The 20,229-nt window shown below is 50.0% G+C and overlaps 1 protein-coding gene across 4 annotated transcripts in view; it reads left to right on the forward strand.

The window, feature by feature from the left end:
- TMEM266 (transmembrane protein 266) overlaps positions 1 to 20,229 on the forward strand; it is a 113,891-nt gene that overhangs the window by 49,529 nt on the left and 44,133 nt on the right. For 3 of the 4 annotated variants that reach the window (XM_032342346.1, XM_032342343.1, XM_032342344.1), the window contains 2 exons: positions 16,135 to 16,289; positions 19,307 to 19,380. In XM_032342346.1, coding sequence (XP_032198237.1) covers positions 16,135 to 16,289; positions 19,307 to 19,380 — 229 coding nt within the window. The remainder of the gene's footprint in view (positions 1 to 16,134; positions 16,290 to 19,306; positions 19,381 to 20,229) is intronic. The other variant, XM_032342347.1, reaches the window with a different exon arrangement.

Here is a 20,229-nt window from a genome sequence, read left to right on the forward strand (position 1 = left end):
ATGGGAACAGGTACTAGGGTCTCCCAGCAGGTCAGACTTTTCTCAGCCCCATCCTGTTGCTCTTAGAGAATTATAAACATTGGCTAGGACCTTTGGAGCTACTTCTGGGCCACTCTTCTTGCTCAGGTACTTGTACATAGTGTGGAACATGCAGGCTGCTTTGAATATAAAAATGAAGGGTTGCTGGGTTGTTTTAGAAGCAAATGAGAGGGCTTAGTTAAAGTTAAAATTTGCAGAGCTTGGATTTTCTGTGTTTGTTTCCCATAGGGGCTCTCCCATTTCCCCAGAGAAATTTCCTAATAATTGTGAAACCATACACATTTTGCAAAAACTGCACCCTTAGGGCTTTCTCTGAAAATATAATTTTCTCTAGGTATTGTGCGTAGTTGAGTCAGGAGGATATTGGGGGAAAGGGGCAGGCAAGCAGGTGGAGATAGTGAGGGGATGCCTGGCACCCTGAGCACTGTCGGCACCTGTCTGAGGGCAGGGCTGGCTCCTGGATCTCCAGATCCTTGAGGCCCCAAGTCAGGGCCAGTGTCAAGTCCTGCAGCCTGTGCTGTTGCACAGGCCCTGTATCTGGTTTAATGCTTTGCTGCTGCGGCCTTGAAATTAATCGGTTTTGAAAAAGCCTTGCATTTTCACAACTTAGGTTGGGTACTTCCCTGAGCACGCTGTCTCTGTGTTACTGCATTCTGGTGGTCAGAAGTGGTAGTGCGGCCGGTAACAAATCCCCATCTTTCCCAAGGACCCGTTTTGCGCTCAGCCTGAGCCAGTGTTAGCAAGGCCCTTTTCAGGTCTGTGGTCAGAAGGTGTGGAGAGAAACGGGGGGCAGGAAGACCTCTAAGGGTTCTGGCTTGAGGTAGTGTGCCCATGGGCAGCCTCCGGGCTCGAAGTACTCGCTGGCCCGCTCCCTCCCTGCCCCAGGAAGGGCGATGGGAGGCCTGCTTTGTCATTCCCTGTGCTCCTGAATTAGACCCCTGCAAGGTTTCTTTTGATTAGGGAGAGTACAAATGAAGTGCCCGCCTGCGGAGAGGCTCTTGATTTGATTTAAGCCTCCAGGTGTGCCCAGAAAGCTGCTCCTGTTGGGTCAATAGGAAGCAGCCGGGGAAGGGATTTGCAGGTTGCTCCAGCTCTTGGATGAGGAATTGCCCTGGCTTTCAGAGGGCTTCCTGGAGGAAGGAAGAGCAGGCATGGGGCAGAAGCCAGGAGAAGAGGAAGTGAAACAAAAGCACTCTGTGGAGGGGCCAGGCCTGTCTTCACAAGGCTTCTTGGCTCTTGCTGCATTTCCTGGGGTTTCCCAGAAAATCCAAGCTGGCCTTTTCTGAAACACTGCAAAACAACACTACCTACTGTTTGGGTCAACCTTCCAAAAGGTGTGACATAAGTCTTCAAAAATACCTCTTCTTGCTGTTAACAAACAAAATTTGGTTGAGTAAATTTGAAGATCTAACTGGCTTTTATTCAGTTATTCATGAATCAGGTGCCATGCCATCTAGCAGATAGAAAGGAGGTCTGAGGAGCTGAATGACACGAAAGACTTTGCCAGACAGGAGGCAGCGCAGGAGAGTTATTCCAGGAAAGAGTGGTTTGTTCGGGCAAGGCCTCCTTCCTTGCGGGATGGCAGGGTCTGTAAGCAAGATGACCTCACTGGTGCTGACCAGGGAATTCCAGGGGGACTGCTTAAAGATTATATTCCTGGGAGAGGCTGAAGCTACAATTACGTTAAGTGTTAAATCTCAGATTACTGATGTGGGGCTTAGCATGGGTGACTCCCATTCTGGGCTTGTTATGTCTTTTTAAAAACTGCCAGAGGAAGTGTGATATAGAGACATCAATGTTGTCTGTAGGAAGAGGAGACCTCAGGGATCCCAGCAAGAAAATGTTTAGGGACCCCACTGCCCTGCCATTGGGTTTTGAACTCAATGATGTCTCAATGCTTTTACAATACCCAGAATCCGAAAACGTTAGAGCTGGAAAAGACCTATAGAAAACATCTATGCTAAGTATTCTAATATTCTAGAGTCCAGAGAGTACAAGGAACTTGCCCACGGTCACACAGCAGCAGACTCTGAAACAGAGCCTGATCTCCTGGCTCCTGAGCCAGAGTAGTACCACTGAGCTTCTGTTTGTCACCTGACCCTTTACAACATCACAGCTGTGACTGTGGTTAACATGGCTTGCCCACATGACACCACTGAGGCGTCAGATACCTTTTGCCCATGAAAGCCGTGTGAAGAAGCAGTCGCTGTGATGTGGGTAAGCCCCCAGCCATGGGGAAGAGCCCGTCCCCACCAAGCTCCCTGCCTTTCCTAAGAGCCTGTAGTCCTTCTCATGTGCCTGCTTAGCACAGCCCAGACCGCAGCTCTCCACTGCTCTCTGCGCTTCCACACCCAGGCTGCGGAGGGCTCGGGGAGGAGAACCAGCCATCTGTGCAGATTGGCACCTTTGTCAGCTCAGGCTGCCACAACAAAAGACTGGTGCCTTAAACATCAGAAATGTTATCTTCTCACAGTTCTAGGAGACAGAAGTCCATGATAAAGGTGCCAGCAGAGTTGTGGTTGGCAGGGACGCTTCAGCTTATAGATGGCTGCCTTCTTGCTCTGTCCTCACATGGCCTTTCCACATTACATGTGGGTAGAGGGAAAATGTGAGCTCTGGACTCCACCTCTTCTTTTTTTATTGTATTTTATTTCTTTATTACTAACATGTAATGTATTATTTGTTTCGCGGGTACAGGTCTGTGATTCATCAGTCTTACACAACACACAGCGCTCCCTACAACACATACCCACCCCAGTGTTTCCACCCTGCAGGCCCCTCCCTGGCCTCATGTAAACCTGATCACCTCCCAGAGGCCCACCTTCAAATACTATCACACAAGAGGTTAAGGCTTCAATATAACATGGGGGGAGGGGGGTACAGATATTCGACCCATAATAGCACATCCCCAAGACTCAACGTCTCTACTCTCAACTTGCTTCTAGGTTCTGCCTGACCATGTCCCCCTGTGGTCCTGGCTGGCAGGCACTCCTGGTCCCAGGTGCTCATCTCAGATTGCTTCTATTTTCCTCAAGCCCCCGCTTGCCTTCAGCAGATGACCTCCTCTGTTCCTTCTTCAGAAAACAGAAATTGGGCCAGTGGGCCTGCACCCCATCCCTCAGGTCCCCCGCTCCTTCAAGGGCCCCCCTCATCTCGGACCTCTGATCCCCTTCCCCTCCCACCTTCTGTATGTGTTTCCATCAGTTACATTCTCACCCTGATTCACCACGCACTCTGGTCTCACATTCTCCCTTGACTTCATGTCCCCTTTAGCTGCCACCCTCTCTCTCCTCTTCGTGGCCAAACTTCCTGAAAGCCTCATCTACACTTGCCACGTCCCTTTTCCTCCCAGTCATTCCTCAGCCTGCGCAGTCCAGCTTGAGCCCCATCTGCGTAGTGGACTGTCCCGTGTTGCTGGGGCCCTTAGGTTATCCTCTGGCCAGGACTGGAAACTAGCAGCCACTTCCTCCCTCTTCAAACCCAGCCTCCCTGGGTCTGCTGCTCTACCACACTCTCCTGATTTCTTCTCGCCCCTCTGGCCCTTCTAAGCCTTTTAAAACTTATTCTTTCTCTGCTTGGTCCCTCAGTGTTGGGGCTCTTCATTTTCTGTCTTTGGTCATTTTCTCTCTACTTTCATCCAGTCCCATAACTTAATATTTTTCAGCTTGCACTTTGAAAGCCATGTCTCTAGTGCAGATTTCTCTCTCAGTCTACCGGCTCATATCCAACCACTTCCTGGACATCTTCACAGGGATTCCAAACACACCTCAGAATCCTAACAAGTATCCGTGGAATAGTCTATTCTTTTCCTGAGTCGTCTGCGTATTTGACAGGAGAGTTCTTGTCTCCATACACTTCATTGCTAAAAAGAGCCGTCTCAGTAACAGCACCCAAGTGCAGCCTGGGGAGCCACAACCTGCCACTCCAGAACTTCTGGCCACCTTAAACCCAAATCTGAACCTGAGCTGTCTTTTCCCAAAATGCATTTTCTGTAGCTCCCATCAGTGGATCTATACCTAGCTGCCTGGCCTCCTGACCCGTTCCTGCCAGAATGAATCACATGTATTTTGGCTCATTTCGAATGACTCTGAGCTACCTTGCCACCTTGACAGGAGCGACCAAAACTCTGTAAAGCTAGTCAGTCAGCTGTGGTCACACTGGAGTTTGTGTCTTTCCTCCTCGCCTGCTCTGGCTCCTTCTCATCCATGTCCACAGCCCTTGAACCCACTGCCACCAGCAATGCCTATTGTGGCAATGTTTGTCAGTTCAGGAGCTTCAGAAACCCCAGAACCACAGGTACCCATGCAGTGTGGGCTCCATGCCAGGTGGGGAAGAACAGCCTCCCCCCACCAGCCCCAGCCCACCCTACACTATCTGTGAACCCAGAATTGGCTCTGCTTACAGCCACAGCTCTGGTCCTGTTTGCTGCTGACCTTCACCCCTCTAGCAGCAGCTGTCCAATCTCATCCACAGGGAGGCTGGCACACCTTGCCCCTGTGGTGATCATCCTTTCTCTCCCTGCCTCTTCCCCCCCCCCCACGCTGCCGGCGGGGTGCCTCTTCCTTCAATAGTGACACAGCACAAACCCGCAAGTATGTCCACAGACGAACGGTCAAGAGATGGGAAGGGGGGAACAGAGAAGGTGTCTGAGCCCCACCCAACCTGGTCACAATGCCGTACTACACCAGTAGTAACCTGAGAGACCAGGCCAGTTCCTTTGCTCTCACCTCTCATGTTCTGCCATCTCCACGTCCTGTAAATTCCTATTGTCTTAATACCTCTTCATTATACCACCCTTCTCACAAAGGATTGGTGACCATAGGCCAGCTACTTTGAACTGCGTACAACAGAAAGCCCATCTCAGACTCAGTCAGACTTTGATTAGCCCATGTAATATGGAGCACAGAGTCAGGCAGCATCTGGGTTGGTCCAGAGGCTAAACAGCATCAGTAAGGACCAGAGTCCTTCCATCTCTCTGTTCTGCTGCCAACAGTACTGGCTTCATCCTCACACTAAGGTTTCCTTCAGTTTGTGAGAGAGCTGCCTACATTCCTCATTCATGTCTGGTAAGAGAGAATGACTGCGCACTATGCTGTTTTAAGAGGAACAGAGAACTTTCCCAGAAATATTTACCTGCTCTCTCTTCATGTCTCATTGGCTAGAATTGGGTCACAAGGGATATGGGACCCATCACTTGAACGCTATCATTTGCCAAAACATATTGCTGTTACCGATGGGGCAGGAGTGGAATGAATATTGGAGAATCGCCTACAATGTACTACAGTCTTCAAGAGCACCAAGTCTCCATTCATAGCCTTTGATCTAGAATTAAATCTTTTCTTCAGCTTTTCTTGTCATCATTTGGGAAAGGTCTAGGACCATTGTCTGCCTTCTTAAAACTGTTTCTTCTGTAACTTTGTCAACTTGATTCTCTGCAGTTTCACTTGTGCTTGTCATCCGGTTGACAATGCTTTGTTTCCTTGTAACCAAATCCCTTCTGCCTAGTTCTTGTTCTTTGCCATTGGACATCCCCCCATTCAGGGTGGGGAAGTGAGGCACAGAGCTCTTCTCAGTGAACCAACTGTCCGCTTTTAGATGAGGGAAACTAGGTTTGCAGGAGGCTAACTCATGGCACAGAGTGGAAGTTCTACCTTCTCCTAACCAGCTACATTGCATTGGAGGCCTGGTTGGATTGCAGAGTCTGGGCTAGACAAGAGGCCACAAAAGGAAATTCAGAGAAGCCCAGGGTCTCCACCCCAGAGAGATGATGGTGATAGAATGTGTCGAGGAAGGCAGAATAAGACAAGAGTCATTCACCTCCCCTTTTACAGAGGAGACTCTGTGGCCACAGAAAGAAACAGTGCTCCCCATATTTTTGATGGAAAGAGGATACAGAGAGGGTCATGAGATGTGGTGGGATAGTCTTTGTCAAAAATATAAAAATAAAGGAAGAAATGAAAGATATTCAGCACCTTGTAATTATTTCTATTTTAGTGTTCTAAAAGGTTGAACCTGAGAGTTCAAGGCTAGACCCCCAGAAAACAGAAGCTTGGAGGAGGATGGGTAGACAGAAAGGATGTTATTAAAGATGATGCCAATGTCACATTTCTGTTAGAACTTCACAGTCAGAGGAAGAAGACATAACAGGAGCACAGGAATGGCTTTTTAGATGTCAGGCTGGGAGAAAAAAAAAAAAGAAGATAGGTCCAATATAGCAACATCTTTAAATAAGGACTAAACTAATTTTAGATATACCAGCAAACAAAGGCTGGAGGCAAAGAAGGTGGAAGGGGAGGAACGTACTAAACCAAAGCCCAAAATACTGTCCTTTCTCCCTACACTGTCTAGCTCAAGGACTATCTCCTCCAAGAAGACTTCTGTGCCCCCACCCCACCCATGGCAGGGCCTCACTTCTGTATACCCCTAGCCCTTTGTCTCCCTTTGTCTCAGCAGGCATGACACTGGGCTCCACTGGCCTGCTCACCAGTCTACTTCCAGTACTGGACCATGTGCTCCCCTCAGGGCAAGGATCAGATCCTTTGAACCTGAAACAGAGAAGGTGTTGATGGAAAGAAGGAATGATTTGGATGAATGAGTGAGTGAGTGGATGGATAGGACTGTGTTAAGGATGAACAGAAGGGGAAGCCAGCTCTGTTTGGGGAAAATTGGGGCTGGTTCCCAGACTTTGGTGGGGTCAAGGATGAGCCACAGGGAGGGAACAGGTTTCTCATGCCCCAGAATGCAAGGCTGTGGTCCGTGGCTGGCCCACCTCTGAGCATCCCTGCTAATTTCACATCCCTCCACAAAGTCATCCCAGAAAAAGTAAATCAGATTTACCTCAAAACGTACCAACTTCAACACATGAAAAAATGTTCATCATCACTAGCCATCAGGGAGATTCAAATTAAAACCACATTGAGATACCACCTTACACCAGTTAGAATGGCCAAAATTAACAAGACAGGCAAAATTAACAAGACAGGCAACAACATGTGTTGGAGAGGATGTGGAAAAAGGGGAACCCTCCTACACTGTTGGTGGGAATGCAAGTTGGTGCAGCCACTTTGGAGAACAGTGTGGAGATTCCCCAAGAAATGAAAAATAGAGCTTCCCTATGACCCTGCAATTGCACTACTTGGTATTTACCCCAAAGATACAGATATAGTGAAAAGAAGGGCCATCTGTACCCCAATGTTTATAGCAGCAATGGCCACAGTCGCCAAACTGTGGAAAGAACCAAGATGCCCTTCAATGGACGAATGGATAAGGAAGATGTGGTCCATATACACTATGGAGTATTATGCCTCCATCAGAAAGGATGAATACCCAACTTTTGTAGCAACATGGGCGGGACTGGAAGAGATTATGCTGAGTGAAATAAGTCAAGCAGAGAGAGTCAATTATCATATGGTTTCACTTATGTGTGGAGCATAACAAATAGCATGGAGGACATGGGGAGATGGAGAGGAGAAGGGAGTTGAGGGAAATTGGAAGGGGAGGTGAACCATGAGAGACTATGGACTCTGAAAAACAATTTGAGGGTTTTAAAGGGGCAGGGGGGTGGGAGGTTGGGGTACCAGGTGGTGGGTATTAGAGAGGGCACGGATTGCATAGAGCACTGGGTGTGGTGCAAAAACAGTTACACTGTTAGGCTGAAAAAAATTAATTAAAAAAACTAAATATAAAGCAAAAAAAAAAAAAAAAAAAAAAAAACTTCACCTAGAAGAAGGAAAAGCCTGGTACACCAGCGTAGCTCAGTTGGTTTTGCCTTCGGCTCAGGTCATGATCACAGAGTCCTGGGATTGAATCCCGCAACTCCTTCTCCCTTTGTCCTTTCCCCCAAATTGTGCGCTCTCTCTCTCTCTCTCTCTCTCAAATAAATAAATAAAATATTTTTTTAAAAAGAAGAGGGAGGGAAAGCCTTTTGGGGTTCAGGGTTAAAAGACGAGTGCATCCCAGCCATGCCCTTGCAAGTGCAGCCTAAAAGCTCTATATCTTCACTTGGCAGGCAACATCTTTTGCATTTTCCCCCCAAGGAGAAAAAGTTCAGAAGGAGCTTCATTAATCCATCTTCTTGATGTCAGCAAGATTTGTCTATAATAAAATGCCCCTCTTTCCTCTGCTGTACCAACTCGGCCCCAAGCAGTCCCAGTGACTCTGTATTTTCAGAGGCTAAGATTTGCGGGGGGCTTCTTGATGCCCCAAACGGGCAATATAGGTTTAATTAAGATTAAAGAAATTTCCTGGTGAACACAGGTTATCTTCTTCTCTGTAGTCCAAAAATCTCAAAGATTTTTCTTCGATTAAGAGGACGATAAATTCACGGATTGATTCTTTCTCTGCAATATAAATCACCTGTCCACTCTGACGCGCAGGTGCAGGGTGTACGGCCACAGACTAGCACTAGGTGGCGGCAGAGAACCTCTGACCGCCTTCGCCGGGTGCGTGAGTGTTGCCTGGAATGGCGGAGGAAAATGTAACCCCACGGACAAGTGCCCCGCTCTAAGTGGGCTGAATTTTTGGTGTTTGGGGGTCCTCGGTCACCTTTGGAGGCACCTGGAACCCACACTTTTCCCAATAGAAAGAGTGTGGCTGCCTCAGGATTTGCCAGAACACAACTCAGAACCAGAGAGATGGACAAAGAAGTGGAAAACAGTAGGTTAAGAAGCTGGCCTAAGTCATGTGTCCCTGCTGCAAAACTTGGCAAAGGAGATTTTCAGACTTGTGGCCAGTTCTGCAAACTGAGGACTCCTGAGGTGGGAGGGAGCCTTAGAGCCACTGTCCAGCAGCACCCCTCCCTAACAAATCAGGTGTGGCCCTTCAGACCTGCATAGACAATGCCCTGGGTACCCCCCACCCCAAGTAGGAGCAGCCAGTCTGTGGTGTGTGTCTGCCTTTGTGTCCCCAGAGAGGGGTTTTGTGCCTCACCAAGGTGGGTGACAGCTCCTAGCTCCCAGACCCTAGCTGGTACCGCCACACCCTGCTGTCTTTCCCAGAGTAGGCATTTCCCAGGATGCAAGAAACCTGAAATTCTGGGACAAGCAAGTGTCAGACTTCCTGACCCCCACTGCACACAGCCTTCCTCCTGCTCTCTTCCCCAAGGCAGTGAGGCTAACCTTTAGCTCTGAAGCTGCCAGTATGGAAACCAATTTCTTTAGTTCCCCAAATGGCTGGGGGAGTCATCTCTCACCTCCAACCTGGAGTTCCTGTTACATGATGTGGATTTATGTGCTCATCTTTCTGGGTCTGAGAGCACTGCAGTGGCTTGCCTCCTGGAATTGGATGCAGGAACAAAGAAGATGCCTGACAACGCTTTTCCTGTTGTTCTGGTTCTCCCTGGGAGAGAAAGAAGCCCCAGTGACCCTTTCAGATATTTAGCAAAAGGGTGTCCCTGTGGGCATTGGGTTGATGGTTCTCCCGAGTGGATATTAGCCTCTTTGGAGAAGTCTGTGCATGTGAGCTCATTTCCCTCTCCTGCTTTTTTTTTTTTCCTCCCTTTATTTTGCTTTTCGGAGTGGCCTAAGGCCAGGGCCCAGTCAGAATTCCTTTACAAACCTTCAGTCTCCGTGAGGATGAAGACCCTGCCCACTGTCTTGTGCTCACCACATAATGCAGTGCCTGGCACTTAGGTGGCACATAATAATTCTGCCTGGAATGGAATGAACATTGAGACTTCCCTTGTTTAGATAATTAATCCCTTTTCTAACACCCACATACCTAAATCATCATCACAGTAGATGTGCATAGTAGGCATGAAGTAAGCACTATGTTATGTGCTTTACATATGCTATTTTCAATATTTTAGCACAACAACCCTGCAAAGGTAAATAATACCCCTCTTTTGGAGATGAGGAAATTAAGACACAAAGATTACACTCAGAGTTCAGTCTGTTGCAGGAGTGTGACTTGGAGACTCCAGTCACCACCCAAACCTAACTGATGGAAAAGTCTGGCTTTCCCCACCATCCATTAACAGGGAAAAAAATGGAAGGAATTGTCTTCTAAAACAACTAGATGAGTTAACATTTGTAAAGTGCCCAGAAAAATCCTGTTTCATAGTAAATGCTGTATTGTATTGTTAAGTCAATAAAAAATAAAGCCTAGGTCAACGCCAGAAGTTGGATTAAAGTTCGCCTCATGGCTCTCTCTGACAGTGTTTTAATCACCAGGAACAAGTGCAGTAAAGTCAAGTGGGGCCCTGGGCTGTTGTGTTGACCCTTGACACCACAGGGGCTGCAGGATCCAAGCCACAGGTGTTAGGCATCACAGAATTGGAGCCCTCTGGGGCTAGAAGGGGTCTCAGACTGCCCAGTCCTGGAGTTTGAACCTGGAGCTCACATGTCCTTCGACAGTCCCTCAGTGAGACTCAAAAGGTCCATTACCCCCTTAGAATGTGATGGCCAGTGTTGTGGTTTTCTGCATTTTTCAGGCACAGGGCCACAGTTTTCATCCCATTAGAGAGCTCTGCGACCCAGCAGGGTTTTGAGGCTCTGGTCTAGCAGTGCCTTCTGAGGTCCGCCTTAGCGGCAGGGAGGAAATCCTAGTCCTTGGGACTTCACTCCAGTCTTGCTACCAAACAGGCTTCTGACTCCCTCCACCCCTCTCCCAGTTACTTTTCTAGGGCACTTGATGGATGAAAAATCACCAAGTAGGACTGGCAGGTCCATCTGGTCTGGCTGCCTGAAGGGAAATGAGCTTTTCTGTCGTCTGCTGCCTCCTCCCAGGACACCGTGACTCTCCACTGCCTGGGAGCATTTTTTTCCACCACTTGAAGGGCCCCCCATTACCCACACTCTCGCCCCACCCCCTTCCCCTATCATGCACATTCCCAGCCACGCCAGCATGGCAGGCAGGCACGGTGGCCCGACTGGTCAGTAGATTGTGGGGGCAGGAGAGGCCACAAGAGCAAACAGCCTCCTCTTCTGGCACTGCAGCTTCTGCCTTGCCTGTCATAAAGGGGCTGTGTGAGTTCCAGCGTTGGGAATGCGGCCTGATGGTGCAGTGACCTGGAACTGCCTGCTTCCGAGCCACTCCCGTGGCCTTACCTCACATGGAAGATAGGACGGAAATTTGCCAAAGTTCGTCCTAACTTTCTAGAAGTTATTCTTTCAAATATTTATCAAAACACCTCAGAATATAAAGCAGAAGTAAAGGTACCCAGCATCCCCGCTCCCACCCCAGGATTTCTCGGAGGCCTCAGGAACTAGTAGAACCTCACAGTAGAACACCTGCCTACCTGCCAGGAGATGCCATCTGGCTGCCGATATTTACAGACTTTGGCAGCCCAAGCCTGCCTCCTGGAGCTGGCCCCTTGCTGTCGCTGCAGTAAGCCCTGAAATTGAGAGACGCCTGCCCTCTGGTGGCAATTCCAGGGATAACACCACCCTGAGGCCCAGCTCCAGGGCCCTGATTGGGCTGGATGCTGAAAGAAGTACCTTCTCTAATTAACAAGTCAATGCTGATTTCCCTTCTGGCCCATTAAGCTCCTTGACTCATTATTTAACCACTCGGGGATATTTTGAAACTGGACAGATTCTATTTTTTCTGTTAAAACACAGTCTCTTAGGAATGTCTGAGTCATTTGAATTTCACAGGAATTTTATTAGCAGTTTGGGATTTCCAAACAGCCCCTCAGCCAGAAAGTACAGCTTCAGCCCAACCTCTTTCCTCGAGCCTTGGGGTCCAGGGTCCTGCTCTTCAAGGAGCTAGAAGCCAAGAGCCTATTTGGATTCTGACTTCAGCCTCGTATCTCTGGCTAAGGAGGCCCTCGACACCTCCACAAAGGTACACACTCAGTCTCGGTGAGTGTCCCTGAGCCGGGGTTGGGGGGGGGGGTGTCACAGGCTGAGCTGGCACCCACTTGCATTCACTGGCTTGTAGCTCTTGCTCCCAGACTCCCTTTGTCATGCTCCATCTGTCCTCCGAAATACCTCACCTCTCCCAAAGCAGTTCCCCCCATCGCCATCACACTGAAATGCGAACTCTTACTCAGTGGGCACGGAGCAGGCCCATGATTCTGCATTTCCAAACAGGTCCCAGATGTGCTGATGCTGCTGGTCCGTGGAGACCACTCGGCTTCAAGGACCTCCAACATTGGTTCTTAATCTCGGCCATGCACTGGAATCACCCAAGAAGATCAAAAAATACTGAGGCCTGGGTCCTACCCTAGAGGTTGTGGTAGAAATGGTCTGGTGTGTGACCTGGGTCCTGGAACTTTTGAAAGCTCTCTGGGTGGTCCTAGGATGCAGCCTGCTTGGAGAACCACTAACCGCAGTGCAGACTGCAGATTTCCAGGCCCAGCTCCTCGTCAGTTGCTCTGTCCCTCCACCTGCTTCAGTTCAGTCCACCCCCGTGTGTGTTGCCGTGGGGTCTTGGGGTCCACATCTACCGTGATGCAAATAGAACTGCTTGACCTTGTGCAGAATGGGGGCTGCCTGAGGTTCCTCCGTGGTGGGCCTGGTTGAGTGCTGGTAGTTGAAAGCAAAGTTGGGGCAGGCATGAGGGACAGTCGGGTTGACGCAGATGGAAGAGCAGGACCAGTGCAGTGGTCACAGGCTCCATTCTGATGCTGCCTTGGGGTTCTCTGGGAACTGTGCCTGTTATGCCCTGGGCCATAGGAATGCCTGCAGCGTCTGCCCTTGGTGGGCTTTGGCAAACTGCACTCAGCAATGAAGGGGAAAGCCCTGTCTTCTCCCAGCCCAGCTCCTGGCTACTGTTCTTCTCCTGTTTATTCTGTTGGAAGTTCTTCAGGCCTGAGCAGAGTTTTGCCATCAATAGTTGCTTTGTAGTGTACATCCTACCACACCCCAGATGGGCCAGGCCGCACTCCCTCCAGCTCTTTCTCAAATGTCAGTTTCTCAGAGCGGTCTTCCCTGACTGCCTTATTTAAAAGATCACGCTCGGTGCCCATCCCCGCCCCCAGTACCTCCCAACTGTAGTACCCACCACATAATCTGCAAATGTGTTGTGTTTACTGTTGGACTCCCTCCTCCACCGAGATGTAAACTGCCCCAGGGTTGCTGCCCGATCACAGTACCTCCCTAGCACCCGGCGGGTACCTGGCATTCCTTTGACTTCCCTGCCTGGTTTCCGAATCCTGCTGGGTGCCTGGTTCCCTGCCTGGCTGCTCCCCAAGGCCGAGGAGCGCTGTGGCATCAGGGCAAGGCTATTGCCCACTGTGGGCGGACTCCAGACACCTGCTGTTTACTGGGCCACGAGTCCCCAGTCTCAGCCACCCCGGTTTGCTCCTACAGCTTCCCAATAACCAGCCCCTGGCCTGTTAGGAAGTTTTTCTAACCCAAACAAGAAAATGAAAATCAGCATTTCAGCATTTCAAGCACCAACGTAAAATGACTTTTCCCTCCCATGGAAGCAGGTCAGTTGAGACTGGAGTCTGCTCTTTGTAGAGAAACAAATGTTTTGTTTCATCCTCTTCTTTCTTTCTTTCTTTATTTTTTTTTTAAATTTATTTGAGAAAGAGTGAGAGCTAGAGAGAGAATGCACACAGAAGGAGATAGAGAGAGAGAAGCAGGCTTCCCTCTGAGCAGAGAGCCCGATGAAGGGCTCAATCCCAGGACCCTGGGATCATGACCTGAGCCGGAAGCAGACACTTAACTGACTGAGCCCCCCACTGGCGCCCACTCATCCTCACCTTTCTTTGGGACCTTGTTGTTGTGGTAGAGGGAGCAGACTCTGAGAGGCACATCCATTCACCTGGGGTGTACAAGGCACAGAAACCAACAAATGCCCTGGGTCCTTGCACTGACCACGCGGACAGTCTTCTGCCAGTTGCTCGGGGTGACACGGCCCAGCCAGATGGCCTTCGCAGCTACCCCTTTGAGTTATAACTATAGGACATGCCTGCCTCCCATTTCAGATGACAATAAAACGACATCAGTTTTGGGGGCCACCCATAATTGGACTGGGTTTCCGAGAGGATGTGGAATTAGAGCAGAGTCTCTTTGGGAGCTGGCAAGCAAGGTGCTTGTGGAGATGAGTGAGCTGGGAGGAGCTGACAGTGGGGCAGGAGGGAAAGTGCTGAGGCAGCTGCAGGCTGGCATGAGAGAGGTGTGAAAGGGGAAAGGATTAAAATAGGGCCCCTGGGCTGTTGGGGCAGGAATATCACACTGTGGGAAAAGGAGAAGGCAGGGTAGGTGAGCCGTGCAGACAGGTGAGGAGCAATCAGCTGAGTAATTAAGGCCAAGGAGATCTTACAATTCAATTCATATCCAAAAGCAGCAGCTGCTGGTAGCAACAGTGGGCGGCAGCCTCTAGGCCTCTCTGAGCCTCTTGAGTTGGGAGGTGGAGGCTTCAGCAGCCTCGTCCCCCTTTGGGGGCCTTTCCTTCCCTGGCTCTGGCTTCTCACCTGCAACTCCAGGTTCCCCTGCGTGCCTCTGACCACACCATAGCCACCCTCACCAGACCCCCTCCACACCCCTCTGCTCTGAACACAGGACACCCGGTTTCAGTTGAATTTCAGACAAACAATGATTTAGTATAACTCTATCCTTTGTGGCGTTTGGGATGTACTTATACTAGAAAATTGTTCCTTGTTTATCTGAGATTTAACTGGATGTTCTGTGTTTTCTCTGGCAACCCTCCTGAGCTCTGTGTGATGTCAGTTTGGGGTCTTTGTACCACCTTCCAACAGCTGGGGGCTCCTCCCAGCTTTCCCCAGATGGTTCATGAGAAAGAAATTCCACCTCAAAGCACTCACAGTATTCCTTTGCAGAGAAGGGAGCATCTCAGAATGCCCTCTTCCAGTGACATCCTTGGGATCCCAGGGAAGGGGTGGGGGGGAATGCGGGTGCTGACCCCCCCCCCCCCCTCAGCAGTTGCTCCCTCTGGTTGAAGAGGAGGGAGATAGCCAAGTGTTTGGGTCATCAAATAACAACATTCTCATCAACCCATTTCAGCAACATGGTACTTCATAGGTCAGATACATTCCCTCATTTAACTTTCAATAACCCTAGGAGTTAAGGAGTTTTATGAATGGGAGACTGAGGCCCAGAATGCAGAGATACCTTCACACATAGTCCTGGATGTCCAAAGGTGGAGCCAAAAGTGAGGGTTTTCCCTGCCAAGTGCTGTCTCTGCTCCTTCAGGATGCCTAATTCTTCCTCACCAAGGCATTGAGGCTTGGCTTCAGCACTCCCACCCCCCTAAGAGGCACCCCTCTTTCCCAGGATCTTGTTTTCTGGAAGGGAGTACATCAAATGCCCTGAGAGACCTACCCAGCTCTGAGGTTCCGCCCCTTCTTCCCACCTTCAGTCCTACTCAGGAAAAATTTCGCCCTTGGTGGCTTCATCTCCACCTGTTGGGGTTTCCCAAAAGATTGTCCATGAAGCACTAGTCCCACCAGATGCTCAGTGACCAGACATTGCTATGATCCAGCGAGTTTGGAAAGCATGGCTACTGTGATCCCTTTTGAGCATGGTGATGCATAATAACATATTCAAGCCACTGAAATGTCCAACCTAGAAAAATGTCCACTTGAATTTGACCCAAATTTTCCAAAACATGTCCAACCATAGAAATTATCGAGTGACAACCATTCACATTCTGTGGAACTGGGATTCCATACAACCCACTTTGAGAAACAGAGATTTATTTCAAATCTTTGCATAGCTAAAAAGCTCTGGAAATTCATTCATGAGTTTATTGAGCATTTATTAGAGGTGAGCTGAGGGCTTCCTAACTTTAGAGCCTATGCTAGATTCCGAGACCAAACAAGTTGTACGATAATAACAGCTCATTTTCATGCAGTTCTTACACCCAGCCAGGCTCTTTGCTGACCTTCATGATCTCCTCCAGTGATTACAAGGAACCTATGCCATGTGGGTTTCACACCCATTGCAGAGTCCGAAGCATGAACTGCTGCTGCTGAGCTGCCCAGGTCAGCCTCCGTACCTAGCTCCATCTCCTCCTGAGATGGTTTTCCTCTTCGTGATTCTACTCAATGGCCTCTCAAATAAGGTTGCATTTTGCTGAGAGATGCAGAGCTGGGGAGGAATGATGAGGATGGGTCTGAGAGCAGAGCTATGGCCGGGATCTCACCCTCTGTCCCCGCCTCCTGTCCTGCTTTTTTCCCCACAGGTCTACCTGGCTGAAGCCGTGCTGTGGGAAGAGAGCAGCCGTGTGGCAGGTATTTTTGCTCAGTGCGAGTCTCAACAGTTTCCTGGTAGCCTGTGTAATATTGGTGGTGATTCTCCTGACTCTGGAACTTCTAATAGATATAAAGCTTCTCCAGTGTGAGTAGCAAGAGAGATACATATGCAAATACATATGATGTCAATATTCAATGTGCATCCATCAGGGGTCCCCAACCAGCAGTGCAATCTACCCCCCAGCCCAATGCCGCTGTCGTGCCCCTGGCCCCATGGCTCATGGGGATTGCCACCCAGGGAGGAAATCTGGCAGTTCCTCTCCCCATCACCTCCAGTATCTGTTTACCCTTTCTCCCCAGTGTGGCCTCTCCAGCTCCCCCTGCCCTTCACAATCAGAAACTGATGAGATCTAAAACGTTGGGGACCCCTGTGTGCACTGTTTTGTTTTGTTTTGTTTTTTAATTTTTCCCATTTGGAATTTTCCAGGTTGGATTTTTCTGTAGCTTACAGAGAGTTCTCACATGTGGAGGCGATCGCCTTGTAGTAACTGAAAGGAACAGCAACCACAGTGATGATAGGATTGCTTGTATTGTTATCCAGCCATCAGTTGGCAGAGTTACTTACGGCTGTGAGCATCCTGAAAGCACTTCTCCATACATGTGACCCTAGCAGGAACCCTGGGAGGTGGCTGTGACTGATTTTATCTCATCTTATAGGCAAGGGAATTAACATTTGGAGAAGTTAGAGACTTCCCCTAGGTAAAGGACTTCAGGCCACCAGGCCATTCAATGGCCCAGCCAGTTTCCTTCCCACCGTAGTTCTCTTGGTATTCATCCTACTCTTGTGTTTAAGGGAGCCTGATGCACATGGTCATCGATGGCTTGTCTGCTCCCTCTTCTGTCCTTCTGGATGTGCCGTGGTAACGTGACTGCTGGGGCGGGGACACCTCCTGTCCCCGACCCTTGCAGACCCCTATTTAGTACTCCAGTGGGGAGAGCCAGGCATCTTCACTCTTGGCTTTGGATGAGTGAGTAGTTTCTGGTAGAACTCTCAGATCGCCCCCCACCCCCACATTTCTCTGATTCAGGAAGCAGATTATTCAAGTGCAAATAAAAAAGAGATGAAATTATTGGCCCCCAAGATTCTGCCATTGGCAAAATCTAAGACAATAGACCTAGCCACCCCCAAACCCATTAAGTTGTCTTCGACTTGTTTTCTCAAATGTCCCCAATTCTTTTACTGGAGCCTCTGTTTTCAGGATCCATCAGAGCTCCTTCCGTGCCCCATCAGCCTTCCCTACTCCCTAAGAGAGGATGACAGGGAGTACAGAATTGCTTTTGTCTGATAAGCCTCCTTGGGTTTTGTGCAGCTGGTGGCCCCTTGGTTCCAATCAAAGTATCTTCCAGCATAAAGTGATCAGCACTGGTTTTAAACTCAACCTGTCTTCAATTAAACCATGTTGTATACTTTCCCTCCCACTCATCCATATGTCTGCTTTTTATGAGGTCTTGGCCATAACAGAGTCTTTCTTTCCCTGTCGTAGGTTATACTTGGGGCCCTCGGCTGCTCAGGTTGTGACATGGCATTGAGTAGAACTGAGAACCTGGCCGACACTGGAATTTTGCTTAAAATTAAGTATCCAGGAGATTGATTTTGGTGGGAGATCCAATAGCAGCTCATAAAAGGCATCTTAAATTCCATAAAATGCACAATCAGAGATTTATTGCTCTTCTAAAGCAAACCGTAAAAAAAGGCACAGGAATTCATTTGAGAAATAATGGGGAGAGATTTTATGTTTTCAGAATCATCTGGAGGTCTTTTCAGAGTCACACAGGCCTCAGACTCTCACTTCCCACTAGTCCTCATGTGGCCTGGGATGGAAAGAATCCACAGTGCATCCAGGCCTCATACTCTGAGGGTCACATTGGCCCAATACCAGGGTACCCCGAGGTCTCCCACCTGGAACCTGGTATTGCAGCCTTGCTGTATATGCTCTGGGGACATGCTCCAGGGCTGGGGTTCTGCCCGCCCCCAGGGTTCACTGATCTCAGCACTTTGGGGGAGATGTGGGTTCTTCTCTTTCAAGCCAGCTTCCCCACTGAGGCCCTGGATATTTTCCTTTAGCCCTTCAGGCTACACGCTAAGCAGGCCTGGCCCAACCCCAGAAGAGAAACGGCAAGGCGCATTTTCCGCAACATTCCTGCACCCTGTTTGGGCCCTGCCCACTGCCCTGCATTGTCTCTTTCAGGCCTGCCTTCTGAGAAGCATCCCCACCCATCTATTCTCCATCAGAGCCCACCTGACCCTCATCCTGGGCCCCAGCACCCTGCTTTTGACCTCACTACTTGATGAACTATGCCCTTCTTAGGCTTGGAAGCTGGTCTTGGCTCCTGTATTTTAAGAGGGTCTTTCAGAGCAAGCGCCTTCCCTCCAAGGATTCTCTAGTGAAAGGTGCGGTGGGAGCTTTCGGGGGCTGACAGCTCTCTCCACTTGCACTCTGGAGTCTGGAGGGCAAATGGAGCCACCTGGAAGGATAGCAGAGCCCGAATGCTTGTCCTTCCACGCTCAGGAGGTGAAGGCCCCTGTACAGGGTTTGCCTCCACCCTCATCCCCCAGACACTCTGGCTAAGTGGCCTCTCTACACTCAGAGTTTTCACAGTGAAAAGCCAAAGGAAGCTTGCCTTGAGTCCCACTGACAGTATTAGGACAAAACTGAGCCCGCAGTTTTGAAGGGGAATGGTGGTGGGAGTTTCTGAAAGCGCATCTGGACTTGACTGAGGCTGCCTTCCCAGCTCTGAAAGCCACGGAGGTCTTCCTAAGCCTGGCTCTGGAGGGCCCTTTCTAGGAGGACGGCTGTAGCTCGAAGCCCACAAGGCTGATGGGACTGAGCTGGAATTCTGGGAGGCGGCCTATGGGGGAGATAGAGGAGGCCTCTCAGAAGGAAAGAACAGCACCAATGGCCAGCCGTCCTCCCCTCACCTCCACCGCAGACACCATTTTAAGCTGCCCTTGATGTTCTCTGGCCTGATTCTGTCCAGATCTCAGTGTTCCCAGGAGCAGGCCCTGGGCTCCCAGTGGTCTGCCTCCATGCTGTGAAGGCCCTCTACCAATGCACCTAACTCCTTCCACCTAAAATTGGCCCATTATTGTGTTTGTTGCAGTTTCCAGCGCATTCCAGTTTGCCGGCATTATTCACTGGATCAGCCTGGTCATTCTTTCTGTATTCTTCTCAGAGGTAGGTAAACACCTGGGTCCTGTGACCTCTTTAGGACAACTCCTGCCGTGGGGAGACCAAACTCTGTTCCCTAAATATTTACCAGTGTCCCGCCCTCTGCTGGCCCTCAAGGCTGCACAGAGGGGAAAACAGGGCAGGGAGCTGGGCTCTGGGCTAGGAGGTGTCCATGCCACTGCTGACGCCTCCAGGGAGGCCTGAACCCCAGCTCATGACCCCCGCGTGGAATCCCAAAGGACAAGCAGGTGTCCTCCGAATAAGGGGTAGGCAACAACGTGTGTGAAAGTGAGACTGAGGAGGAAGTGGCTGAGGAAGGGCAAAAGGCCATGTGTGGTGAGCAGCAGGCAGGGGGCTGGGCTGATGCCCGGGGGGCCTGCAGGTGGTGAGAACTACCCGCGCCTTGGGCACACAGTGGGCAGAGAGAATGGAGTCACAAGCCTGGGCAGTGGACTTGAGCAGGGGATGCAGGACTGTGGGGTCTGCTAGGCTGCGTATGAGCACAGGGCCACAGGAATGGAGTGGTGGGATCGGGGATCATGGACACCCTTTACCATTGCTATAGCCAGCCAACTGAAGCCCAAGTTGGGATCTCCCTGTGTGAGGTAAGAGGGAACGAGCTCCTGGGGACTCCTGGGTCACTGGGTTTTAGTGTGAGTTAGTTGCCCAGTATGAGACTGAACCGTATGGGCAGCCAGGATAATAGCACCTTGCTCTGCCTGTCCACAGGGGTGAGTGACCCTTCTTTCGAGCAGTCCCCAGACCATCACAGTGATACCCTGGCCTGCATTTCAGTGCCGTTGACTTCGGACTGCTATGGGCCAGGTCTCCCAGGGGGCTGGGAAGGTTAGACTT

Source organism: Mustela erminea, chromosome 5, assembly GCF_009829155.1.
Source record: "Mustela erminea isolate mMusErm1 chromosome 5, mMusErm1.Pri, whole genome shotgun sequence".
In the NCBI taxonomy this organism is placed as follows: domain Eukaryota; kingdom Metazoa; phylum Chordata; class Mammalia; order Carnivora; family Mustelidae; genus Mustela; species Mustela erminea.